This window comes from Centropristis striata, chromosome 9, assembly GCF_030273125.1.
Source record: "Centropristis striata isolate RG_2023a ecotype Rhode Island chromosome 9, C.striata_1.0, whole genome shotgun sequence".
NCBI classification, from domain to species: Eukaryota; Metazoa; Chordata; class Actinopteri; order Perciformes; family Serranidae; genus Centropristis; species Centropristis striata.
In genome coordinates this window covers 19527162-19540516 of record NC_081525.1, presented here as the reverse complement: position 1 = coordinate 19540516, position 13355 = coordinate 19527162, and the positions used below count along the sequence as shown (strand labels likewise).

Sequence of the window (13355 nt, the reverse complement as noted above, 5' to 3'; positions counted from 1 at the left end):
ACATGTATATTTAGTTTTTTTCCCGCTTGTTAGCTGCAACTCTTCAAAACAAACTATGCGCGAAATTACACAGAGAGCTACACCAATGCTCAAATATATCAAATTAAAACTCATATCTTTGGTTTTACATGACCTAGGAATGTCAAAGAAAAATTGAGATAAAGGTTCAAGTCTGTACTTTGGAGTGAAGTTGATAGCATCGCTCCATGTGACCTAGTTTTTTTTTTGTTAAACGTCACATGAACTGATCAGGACGGCAAGATCATAGACCCCAGAGGGTTAAGAACACAATAACTACAAATTTTCACTATAGCATTGAATAGGCCGGCAGCAGCAAGTTTATTATGTACATATGGCATAAAGGAAATAATAAACATTGAACATAAACAAATAGAGCAGAGTTGTTGCATCTCAAAAAACAGGCACATAGTGCAGACATATCTGCAGCACTGTTATGGAAGCTCATTGCTGCCACAACAGAAAAAGGAGAAAACTAATGGATCCGTCTCACTACCATGAAACCTTTGTTGTAACATGTTTTCATGTTATAATCACTACATACAAATGTATTACATATAACCTTTCCTGCCATAACAATATACTGTTTATCTTATATGGTTTATAGTTATAACAATAAGTTATCACGTTATAACATGACATGTTTTATAATAATACATTATATTATACAAAAAAGTTTTATTATAACTTCAAAAGTTATGATTTTATGGCATGCATTTTTTAATGTTATAACAATGAGTTTTTATGTTATAACATTAAAACTTTTGTAAAAACAGTAAGTTATCATGTTATAACATCAAAACTTTTATGTTAAAACAATCATTTATTATGTTGAAACATGAAACATTGCATGGTATATATAAGATATATGGTATAATCTTATATTTAACAACAAAAATGTTTCTTATTTTAACATAATGAGTTTGAATGCCATTATAAAATATCTTGTTATAACGTGAAAAACATTTTATTAGAACAATAAACTTTCTCTCATGTTGTGAGGTGTTATTGATCCGTTTACCATTTTCTGACATGGCAGCAATACGCTGCTATAGAAATCCCTTTAATTGAAATTCACTGACAGAGGAAATGTACAAAAAACAAACAGGATAATTAGTGAGAAGCTAGTGTATCATCAGTCAATCTGAGGCAGTAGTGAATCACTATTGAAAAGTGCATAGCAGCTAAACTAATGAGACTGAGCAATGCTGGAGAAATACTCCAGCATGTCCCCGATGGTAAACTCCATGGTGATTCCAGATCCAGGGTAGCATCTGCCGATCAGGTCTTCAAAGTGCTTGTACTGTCGGATGAACTCGTCTTGCATGGAGTGCCACACCACCTGGTGGAGTAAATCAGAAAGTGCAACAGTTCATAGAGTGGATAAGGAATGTGACAATTCTGACCAGCTGAGCAGTTTCATCCCATAAAACCTTTGATCTCTCACCTGTAGCAGACTTTCTTCTTCGCACAGATGTTTGTCCACCTTCTTGTAAAGGTTATCGAGTCCCTTTTTCACCTCCTTGCCAGGATACTCTTTGATAACTTTGCGCAGCTCTTGTTTGTTGAAGGCCAGCTGGTAGCTCACCTCCTCCTCACGAACACCCTGAGCCACACGGGCCTCAACTCCTTCAAAGAAATGCTGCAGGAGGGAGAAAACAGTTTACCATTATTCATGTCCAGGAACCCGACAAAACTGTATGATAACTCAGAGAGAAGTTCAGACTTACATTGAGTTTTTCTAGTGGCTGACCCAGAGAGTTGATTACATAGGACTGCAGATGGTCTGTGTATTTATGTTTGGCCTCTCGTCTCTCTGCATCCAGGCAGGAGATCTTTAGACGTGACAGTGTGGAAAAGATGTGGTGGAAATTCTCCATCATCACAACGTCACGTGGCGTCTTCTGGCTTTCACTGGCCACCTTCTCCACTAAAAACACAAATAATATTTATGTTTCTGAGCATCGATAAAATACAACATTATATATAGCCTTTTAGTAGGTTGACCAGTGTTCTCACCATTCATGAAGACAGCCCTGATAAGTTTGACGTAAGCTTTATCCAAGTCCCCTCGTCGCTCTGCGTTACGGAAGATTGTTTCAGCCAGCTCAGCAAACTCCTCAAACCCAGTAACAAAAGGCAGGATACCAACTTTGCTTTTCTTGGAAATCTTAACTTCCTCCATCTGTCTGATCTGACCAGACTGTGAAGAAAAGACAGGTTGTTTTAAATTCATAGCATATGTATTAGACCTTAAAGGGGCAGTTTGGATTGGAGTACAGGCATTGAAGCTAAGCATTGTACTGTTGTAAAGTGGAGCAGCAGCTAAACATATTTTAGGAAAAAAAAAAAATAAATAAAAAAAAAAAAAAAAAAAATATATATATATATATATATAATATCATATTAAGTGTACATTAGCATTAGAATCATTTCAATGCTTTACCTTGCTGTCAGACGGCCCTGTTTAGGCTTACGAAAGTGAAAACTGAAGCCAATACATCCATAAATGTTTTCTCCACCAGACTCCTTTGACAAAAACTGTAATTTTACCTCACAGATCACAGGAGTTGCTGGTCTATTGCTGCCTCAATTGATTTGTTTGTTTTTTTCATTGTGTGACTTTGGTGAATGCAAACTCACCCTTTAAATAAAAAAAGTCACACAAAAAAGCGAAAGAACAAAAATAAGGCAGCTGTAGACCAGCAAGTCCTGTGTTCTGCAAAGTAAAATTTGTGTTTTCGTCAATGAAGTCTGGTTTGTAGAGAGCATAGACAATGGCATCAGTTCCCCCCACGTAACCTTAAACTGGGTTGTCTGGTGGCAAGGTAAATCGGCAGAAATATTCTAAATATAGACACTTATAAAGATTTTCTATGTGAATGAAGTTCGCCAACTACTGTAGGCAATAAATTGATGATAAGAAAGTACATCATACAACCCCACCTAAAAAAAATTCCAAACTATCCCTTTAACCATATTTTGTCAATTTTCAAAAGATTTGAATCTTCCTTATCATTTGGATGCTACTCACAATGCATTTGTCAAAGTTCCTCTTGACAGTGACCAGCACATTTCCCAAAGTAGTGCTGAGGTAAGAAGCTGGGTCAACGTTCTCTGCTGTCCACACGTGATGACTCATCTTCACCAACATGTAGAGAGAGTTGAAGCTGTCAATCTTGTCACCCAGAGCGATGAGACTGTTGAGCTCCGTCTCGATGCTCTGGAAGATCTTATTCATCATCAGCCGCACGATGTCTTTCCTTGAGTCAAGAAAAAAAAGCGAAGACAGAAAGTTGAGGGGAAATAAATCAGTGACATGTGAAACACAGAGAATGGGGCAATTCACAGGAAATATGAATAATGTTTTTGGCAGTGAAGATGGGTTATATTTGCAGCAGAACCCAACGATGTGAAACTACTCACTCCGATGACAGGGAGTGTCTGTGTTCAGCCTGGGGAGGCATTCTTGATGGCGTGCTTCCATCTAATTCCTCAGTTTCGGGCTGAGAAGAAAAGTGACATAAAACGTGAAGAATCCAAACAAACATCTGCTGACGTATATATATGAATGATGCTGCACCTGTTATTGCTGTATTATATCACACTTTCAGGCAAGAAAAAATTCAGACGTCACCACACATGAGCACAACCACTAACACAGCCTCTAGTCGTGTTTTTCAGTGCTCTTGCAAGCTCTTGTAGATTGTAGATGAGGTTAATAAACAGTTTGTTAGGCTACAGTTTCGGTAGCTTGTCAGAATCGCTGGTTAAGTGTGTCGGAGATCGTTTGAAGCATAACAGTAGTGAAGTTGAAGTAATGCCACTGTGGAGTAGTTTGCAAGCATAACGTTAGCTTTTTACTTTCGTTTAATGTTTTTGGCTTAATAAAAGTGGTGTTCATTTGTGAAGATTATTCTGCTGAACAAATCCAATGCAAAAATTCATAATAGAAAGCCTGGCAATGCGACGTCCAGGTTGGCCTACGAAAATAGGTCATTTAATTTGCTTTCTATAGGCTACACATCAGTAGGTGGCATACTCTATGATGCCCTTGTCACAGCTTTTTACAATGTCTGACAGCAGATTAACCTGAGCAAGAGGAGGTGTAACTGTCGGGTGCTGCTGCAGCTTGAAGAACTTGCTTATGAAGTCTTGTTCTGCGAGACACAGAGGCTCCAGCTCACTGAGGACCTGCTCAAATATCTGCAAAGAAGAAAGGAAACACCAGCCGTTTAAATTCACAATACAGATCATATGTAGACAAAGTTTTATTTCCATTACACATTGAAATGCAGAGTGTCTTCATTGTTTAACAGGCACCATTGCCGATCAAAATGTATTTGACTTGACTCAGGCAGAAATAAGAAATCTTTGCATTTCTGGCAGTGTCACCTTGTCAAATTTGGTCCTGTCAGCCACGTCCAGGTCTGAGGCGGACATGTTGCCCATGTCCAGGAGGGAGGACGACTGGGAACGTCGGCTGTTGGAGCCCTGCACCGTCAGCTTGTTCAGGCTTGAGGTAGAGCCTGTCAGCTTCCCAGAGCTGCCGTGAAGGCCTAACGCAGCACAACAAAAACAGTGATTCAATGTCAAGTGTTTCATCGGGGTGAGTAAAACTGCAGGCTTATGGAGGTCAATTATGACATTATTGTATAATCAAATCATCAAACAAAATCTGGATATCAATGGTTAGCTTTTTTTCAGGCATTTATCATAGAATCAGAATATGTGATGATGCATTCAGCTGCATTGTGAGGATTTAGCACAAAACCAACCATGTACATGGAGAGGCAATGGTTGGCAAGGCTTTAAGTGGTAAGTATCAGGGTAGCAAAGGGTTTTTAGCAATGGATTCCATTTAGTGCAGATATTTAAGGCACAGTGGTAAGAAGAAGCGTGAGTTACTGACAGTGGAATAGCTCTATCCAAATGTCTTACTTACTTTCTGTTTCCTGTTTGAGTGCACTCTCTTTCCGCGGAAGCGTGGCTGCAGCCAGTTAGAAAGGCAGGCATCAAAGACAGAGACAGGTTAGGCTTAAACATGCAGCATGGAAGAGGGTGAGGCTAGATGTTAGATGTACAAAGTTACATATATGCTGACGTGCACTGCAGTGGCACAGGTATGCTTGTGGCTCGGACAAACCTTTGGAAAACAATTTTTTGTTTTTGTTTTCAGCAGGAAAAGGTGATACAGAATGCAGAAAGCAGAGTTCTATAATTCTGCCAAAAACCAAAGCTCAACCAAGAGTCCTCTTCACTTTTTAAACATAGAAAAGAGAATTGAACATTCAACAGTCCTTGTACAAACGGAAGAAGGAATGTAATTAAAAGCTTAAAACAAAGAGGGAGGACTTTGGAAGCAAAAATTAGTTGGGATAAAGTTTTTGGTAACAGACGAAAGGTAGAAAGAATGAGAATGAGACCTTGTTTCCTTTTTTATATAAGAATATTTCATCAAGATCTGTATGACAGTACAATACAAATACTGGACAAGATAATCTAGAGATGCAGGTAAATAACCATTGCCATTAAGTAAAGTACATGGTATAAAAAAATGAATGGGAGGAAAAAGACAAAAACAGATGTTACTTCGAAACCCAAATGCACCCACAAATAACATTAACTGCAGAAGACAAACATGCTCCAACAGGCCTGTGAATCAAAGCTCTTACCAAATTTGCCCTTCGCCTCCTTGGTTGTACCCGCCATCTTTATCTTGGCGACCTCAAAGAAGTCTTTGATTTCTCGTTCATATAACCTGCTCATATAATCAACATAGGTCTAGAAAAAAAGAGGAGATGACATTTGTTTAGATGCAAAACATCAAATTTGAGTAGTCAGTATTAATGGAATAATTCTACATTTATTAAACTACTTTTACGAGGTACATGAGAAGCTCAGTTATGGTTAATATGAAGCTAAATCTATGAGACACTTCTAAGTGTCTGGTGACTGTAGATTAAGGGAAAGCTCTTTAGTCACTATGCTAGGTTGAGCTAACTGTCTCCTGCCTGTAGCTTCACGTCTGAAGTTATAATCCTTAAGTTTTAATGAAATCAAGCCCCATTTTGATGCTATTTGTGTCAGGCCAAATGCAGAGTCTGTCACTCCCGCCTTAACACACATGATGAATCCAGAGGAAATTATTCTTGCATGCTAAGTCTTGCATAATTTCAGAAAACCTCACTAGAGCTATTTGAAGCCGTCTTTCATTAAATACACTTAATTCCATCTAACTCTATAACTACAAATATTATTTAAGTTATGACAAAGTAGTTGCTCTAGGTGTGTTGGTTGTATTATTAAACCACACTTGCTGCATGTCACTAATTCAACTAAGGCTAAAATCTTAGGGATCACAATATAGTATATAGTGGTGTCAGTCTTCTCATCTAACTCTCAGCAAGAACGTGCATATGTGTATTTCTACTAGGGATGGGCGCTTGGAAGAAACCTGCCAACTTGAGCATCTATAACGTTAACGATCAATTAATCGATGAATCACTATGTTTTTATACATACTCCAGTATGTATAAAAACATGCATACATGGGCAAAATAAAAGATATATATACAGTTCTATGCAAAAGCCTGTTTTGATAACAGACACTTTTATTTTGAAAGGACGAAAAGAGACTTCCTGTGGATTGTAAAACTAACTCAAGTGAGATGATACTGCAAACTGTAGCTTTATCCAACTTAATTCTCAGCTCATTGACTTATTCATGTACGGCTGCAGAACTGAACGCTCAGCCGTGTTTCAGTTCTGTGAGTACTGATACGCAGTCATAGATAAAAGTCAAATAAAAAAAATACACCGATCAATTAAATATTCCACATGATCAACCAAATTCTTAACAACCATTAATCGATCATCGATTAATTATTCCCATCCCTAATTTCTACTATAACTTAAAATATGTTGTCAGATAACAGTACTGACCCTGGACAGGCCCTCGTACTTCTCCCTGTGGGTGTTCTTCAGCCACTCCATGAGCTTGGCGTAGCGCAGCAGGTCCCTGTGGAGGGGGCTGTGTTTGGGCAGGCTCAGCTCAGCTGTGTGCTGCGACAGGGTGGAGCTCTGGTCATGGCCCTGGATGACAGTAAGGGAAGACAATTAGCAATATACACATAACACATGAGGAATACTTATCTTCCTATCACAAACATCTGAAGATAGGATGTTACTGCAAATTACCACAAAACCAGATGTTTTCAAGGCAAACAACACACTGTCCAAGTCAGAATTCCACCACTTCTTCAGCTCAACTCTTACTGCCACACTGATGTTCTCCTCACTTCCCCTCATTGTTATGTTGTTCAGTATCTACTGCTTGTGCAACAAGACATGCACGCAGAGCAGACAGGCACAGGATTTTATGATATGAGACTTTTTGCAACAAAGCCAAGTTAACACCCAAACACAAAAAGAGCTCTCAGCTGAGTGCAGACCGTTGATGAAGGAGAAAGATGAGCAATGCCTCTTTAGCTCTGAGATCAGATGAGATATGTTAAGTAGTTAGAAATATATCCCATGCAATAAATAATAGGCTACGTTAGGATATGGAAGGCCTGAGGTCTCTGAGGTAATGAAATGTAAGTTGGAGTGATATGAAAGGTCAAACATTAGCAAAGAGGGGCACGTGGGGGTTGCTGTGAGGGTACTCACTGGAAGCGACAGACAGGAGGACCTATAGAACTGAGGGATGGTCATTTTGAAGTGACTGAAGTGGTTGAACTGACACAGACACAGAGACAGAGAGCAGAGTGGGATGATTCAAAGTGAGCAACACTGAGAGTCAAGAATAGGAGTGACACAACTGGAAGGGAACAACACACAGAAGCCCAGGAAGAGAGTCACAGCTGAACAGGAAGTCCGTGAAGTGGGAGAAGGAAAGAGAGAAAACAACAGGAGAGACTGCTTGGTGCAGCAGGCCAACAGTGGAAAGGTGTGAGGATGACTTACTCTTAAATATGCTAAAAAAAAAAAAAGTTAAAGTCCTGCTCCCTCCATTTTGTTGGTGAGACAATTCAGTTAAAGGTCTTTACCTAACGATGTAGAGTCAATTCTTTTGTAGGCTCTGAGTCTTCACTAGCTGACACAAACTTTATAATTTAAACCAAAAATTAACCATCCTGTTTAATTGCACAGTTCAAAGCAAACAAGTATTACTGGCTAATGTACTTTAAGTATCAAAAGTAAAAATACTAATTCTGCAGCAAAATATCTTGAGTAACTGATATATTGTTTTAAATGACATTATTAATTAATAATTCTATTGCTTAATTTACTTGACTAGAAACTACAGCTGTCACATAAATGTAGTTGATTGACAACAACGAAGTTTTGTCACCACTGATTTTTGTAGAAAATGTAATGTCGATGAAATACACCCGTAAAGGCATACTATGCAGGATTTCCTAAAAAATTGTGCTTCTGTTACCTGGTGAACAAACACATTGTTGAGGTGATTGGTGAGGCGGCGAGCGAAGGTGTCTCTCAGCTCAGCAAACAGGAGCTGTTGCTGCGTCACAGCCATCAACTTGTCGTGACCTATGAAAGGAAGAAGACATAACTCTCATTTGATCACTAATTTCAGAAAGGCATTTACAGGTTAAGAAAATACATCAACATTTGTAAGAAATCGGCATACACATCAATTGTATGAAACTGCTTGTAACCACAACGAAGATAATTTATAACGTCTTTGAGTTGCTCACAAATAGTGAGAAACAGCATATTTAGTGATTATCAAGTATAGGTGTAAACTAACCTGGTCGGAGGGCCACGTTCATGCACTGCAGAAGAGCTTCAGAGGCATTGATACAGGCCTCAATACCTTTAGGGGAGGTCAGGTCTCCCTCCTGCAACGCTCTGATGTGTCCCTTTGACAGGTCCATGTAGTTCTACAGAAGGAAAGACACAATGCAGTCATTAACCAAAATCCAACAATGTAGCATTTAAATTAGTATACTTTTAAGGCTTCACATGTTGTAATATGATGGTTTATTTACATTCCAATTCATCGAAATTCACATAAGTTTACTGTAGTTTAGTTCAATTATATTAAATTAAATTAAATTGAGCCTGGTCCCAAATATCTACCCTCTGAAAACAGATTTATGCACCACAACATTTTTTTTTTAAATCAATGTCACAATTACTTTTTGTGCAATAAGACTTAAAATCAGCTGAGTCCTTCAATGTGCAACTCAATTCAGTAATCATAGGACTCAAATATGGTCCTCACCACTAAGAACTGGATCTCATCCAGCAGTTTGACGTTGTTGGTGTTACTGATCTGGATGAGGCGGTTGCTCTGTGAGATCTGGTCCATCTGCTCCTTGACGCTCTGGAGCATCTCCTCATAGCTGCTCAGCTTTCCTTCGATGGTGTCCACCTCACCCAGCGCCTCGTCCAGCAGCTGCATTAGGATATTGACCTGCTTCTCTGACGCCATGATGGACTGGATATTGGCCTTAAAGTAAGAAATATTTAAAAGGTATTAATATATTAGCCATGTTTTCTTTAAAAATATGCCAAAATTACACCATTTATCAAGGATCCGTAAAAACTGAAATTATCATTGGATTTTCACATTTCTGATGATCCTTCAATGAAGAATAAGTGATGAACGCTTCAGTCAGAAAAAAAAATCCAAGCTTAAAATAATGATATTTTATAGTCACTTTATTCCATGAGTCTCATTAATTTTTTTGCCAAAACAATAATTTTGCACCAAACACATGCTGTGAAAATCATCAAATTCTGAGTTCCTCAGAGCAACTGGGAAGCCATCAATGACTCTGCTGAGACCAAGTCATTCAATGAATGAGGCCAGAGTGAGTAGAATGTGACAAAACCAAAAACACAATGAAACTGCTTATGGATAATTAAAAAACAATACGATCAGTTTTTAGTCGCTTCACTCACCCCGTCTAGAACCTGCAGCTCCCTGGAGAGCTGTTCTGCGAAAGCCTCGGCATTGGAGACGGCGTACTCGCACATCTCCATCATGCTCTCAATGTCCTGCTCTTCACGGGTGCTCAGCTCCTGGTAGTCATCCAGAGCGTCCTCATCTCCCCCGGCAACGCTCTGACTCTCGCCACTCGGCACAGACTCTAATTCCACAAACAGAGATGGAAAAGTGTGTTGAAGACTTGAGCACAAATTGAATTCAAGACACATTCTGGTATCTTACAACACATCAGGTTTTACACACTTCTCGTGAGAACATCTACGGACAAAAACACATTGAGTGATGGGCAATGGCATTTTCGGAAGATTCTTAAAACGCACTGAACTCATTAACCACCAACTACTCATTTTCTACCAGTGATGGAAAAAGTATAACTACAGTCAGAGATGGCTGCTATCAGTTAAACTTCTCTAAATTTGTTTTGGCAGATAAAGAAGAATGATAGACATCTGAAAATTAAATTTAAGTACAACAACTTAACATACAACTGTACTTTACTCTGCTCTTGAACAATCAGAAACATTGTGGGCTACAAGTTTCACTCAAATTACATACAGAGTACATTCATGGAGACATGTCAGTGGATAATCCTATGAATTAAGGTGGAATGGACACATAAAAAAGCTAAAAGTGAGGTAAAAACATGACCTAAATGTGTGTTATGATTATTGAAAAAAAAATGAAACATGCCCATCCCTTTTTAGTGTCAGAAAATTCACACAGAAGGAGCTTTAAGGAGGTGAGAGTCTCTAATGAGAATGGTGGTTTGGGGTCATGAGGTAACAATGAAGAGGAGTGAGGAGGGGGAAGTTAAGTCCTACCAACCTTCCGCTTTAGGAAGTTCTGGCCAGAGAAAGTTTAAGAGAGAAAAAGTGAGAATAAAGAATTTAACACAGAAAGGCATACCACAAACCAAGATACAAAGAAGAGGTTGAATACTTGTTTTTAAAAACGTGCCATTAATAAATAAATTGAACCAAAATCCAGCAGAGATTCTTACTTCTGGGCTACATAAGTATACCTCAAATACACACTAGGGTCAACACTGTTGGTTAAGGAGGAAGAAACAAGCCTTTAAACAAATATAATCAAATCATGAGAAGAGGCATGCACAGAGGTGGCTACAGTAAGGATAGAGGGTTTCCACACCTTCCAGCAGCTGAGAACTGACATTCACAAACTCCACCTTCTTCCTCAGGTATCGCTGGTTCAGCTTCCAAATACAGGAAATGAAGGAGTTTTTTTCAGCTGTACTGCTGGCCACCCAGCGGTACACCTTCTCAAAGTGAAGGTCAAATTCAGGATTTTCCTAAACCATAAGCAGATAGAGAGATCAAGAGCGCTCAATGAGTGAGAAAGGGAACATTAAGAACAACTGAACATGGTTATGGGTGAAATTAAAAGATATTATTTTTGACCTTGCTTGCATCTTTGGCATCTACTTCTGTCAGATCTCGGAGCTCCCATGTCTGCTGACGTTTGTAAAAGTCCCCTTTGTCAGATTTCTTCACCTTTACCACTTTAACCTGGACAGGCCTCTCTGTAGTAACTGGAAGAACAACGCATTATTTCAGAAACCTTTATTAATCTTTTATGGCTAATAAATAATTTCAACTGTTTCTGTTACCTGTCGCACACAGGAAGCAGTTCTTCTTTTTCTTCCCTGCCTTGCAGACATTAACAATGCCGAGGAGACGCTCGTCGTTGGGTGTGAAGATGTCCCTCTGGAGAGCATGCTTGATGGCTGTCATGGTGGATGCTGTCATAGGAGGCATTTCGTGTTTAACATTTTATGACACAAATCCATCATACATGCATAAACACTTGTATCAGGTAAGCAAAACCATTTAACTGCACAATATGTCATTTTATGTTGCTGGGGTTTCACAATCAAAATAATAACAAAAGACGGAGCTTCAATATGGTCTAGCCTGTAGCACCTGCAGTCAACTTCTCCCAGTTAGGATTCGTTAAGTGTTCATTGTTTAGTTTTTTTTTTTTTTTTACCAGGAGTGGAACTACGCACTTCTCTGGGTTGGAAAATTGTTTGGAAAAAGTTTGGCATAATGTAAATAACCTACACAACTCAGCAACATAAGTGTATTTTACGTATTACTCCTTAACAGACAAATATACATAATTTTACTGTAATTTGGGCATTCGCGGACGTCTCTGACAGCATAGTCCAAAAGCTAATTTAACTGCTGTTTTAAAATTCTAATTCACACACAAATACACTTTTCTAACATATTCATTTGTGTTTTTTTATTGTTTTTGTTATGGTCATTATAACTTGTTGATGTTATACATACGTTTTTTCTATTATCAGTTTATTACTTTCTTATAACTATGAAATTTTAGGTGGAGGCTTTAAATAAGCCCATCTTGGTTTTCTGCCTCTCCCTGCACTTTACACTATTTGTTATCTTTGTCATTTTATGTAATTCTAACTGTGCAAATAAAATAAAATAAAGTAAGTGACGAACATATCAAGCTAGCACTTCCTTAATTGCATGCATAGACATGACAACCGCTGTTTGCTTTGGTTTGTTAGATTATTGATGTCCTGATGGAAATTATTTTCAAGTTATCTTAATACTCGTTGTGTAACGTTATTGGCACTTCAAACACAGAATATCAGCGCCTTTTGCCGTTAACTAAACACCAGAGGGGCCGGAAAACACAATAACACAGTGTTAAAATTATTTTTTTACAAGTCTGCTAACTGCCAGTTTTGTATAGGAAATGCTGAACTGTGAGAAATGAAGGACTCGGAGAGCCTTCCCAAAATAAATGCTCTGTTGTCCTCTGTTAGCTTGCTGGCTGCTAGCCTGAGAGAGCTAGCCACTGTTAGCATCGATTTAGCTAGTGGCGCAAAACAGGCAACGGTTTTGACTATATCAGCGAAATACTCAACCAAACCACTGTGAATATTGAATCGAAATACAATCTTATCCGTATTTTGACAGCGATAACGTTATATATTTATAAGCAGCGATTACCTTGTTTTATCAGCCCACCAGCCCTTGGCAAAGCACCGCCCTCTCGCTTCCTGGTTCACAGACGGAGCTGTCATGTGACCGGGACACTGTCAACATCCACCCTGATCCCCCCACAGAGGAAGCACGGTGCTGCGGCATCCAGCTTCTTCAGGCCTGTGGAGCCTAGATTTTATACAAACACCTTTTAAAAAGTATCATTATGTATACTGAGTAAAGTAAATTACTTTTCTCCTTTTTTTTAACCTGATCTTGTGGTCTGTGACAAAATCTACTCTACGGACCTTCATTATTAAAGCTTTTTTTGATTACTTTTGACATAGTAATTTGTGTTTAATAAAAAATACCACCGGTGG

General features: G+C 38.7%; 1 protein-coding gene across 4 annotated transcripts; it reads right to left on the bottom strand.

Annotated features, from left to right (window-relative positions):
• Window positions 1-320: 320 nt before the first annotated feature.
• On the bottom strand, window positions 321-13098 carry exoc1 (exocyst complex component 1). Of its 4 annotated transcripts, XM_059341709.1 has the most exons (20): window positions 13003-13098; window positions 11628-11759; window positions 11419-11549; window positions 11150-11309; window positions 10826-10843; window positions 9955-10142; window positions 9272-9499; window positions 8795-8927; window positions 8465-8574; window positions 6964-7113; window positions 5694-5802; window positions 4964-5008; window positions 4414-4577; window positions 4111-4224; window positions 3445-3524; window positions 3053-3281; window positions 2038-2221; window positions 1749-1948; window positions 1466-1660; window positions 321-1360 (listed from the first exon to the last, which is right to left on the bottom strand). In XM_059341709.1, the coding sequence occupies exons 2-20, from the start codon at window positions 11749-11751 to the stop codon at window positions 1208-1210; spliced, it is 2715 nt and encodes a 904-aa protein (XP_059197692.1). In that variant the 5' UTR covers window positions 11752-11759; window positions 13003-13098; the 3' UTR covers window positions 321-1207. The 4 variants fall into 4 exon arrangements, with proteins under 4 accessions (XP_059197692.1, XP_059197695.1, XP_059197694.1 ...); XM_059341712.1 differs by lacking the exon at window positions 4964-5008; XM_059341711.1 differs by lacking the exon at window positions 10826-10843.
• Between the last annotated feature and the right edge of the window lie 257 nt (window positions 13099-13355).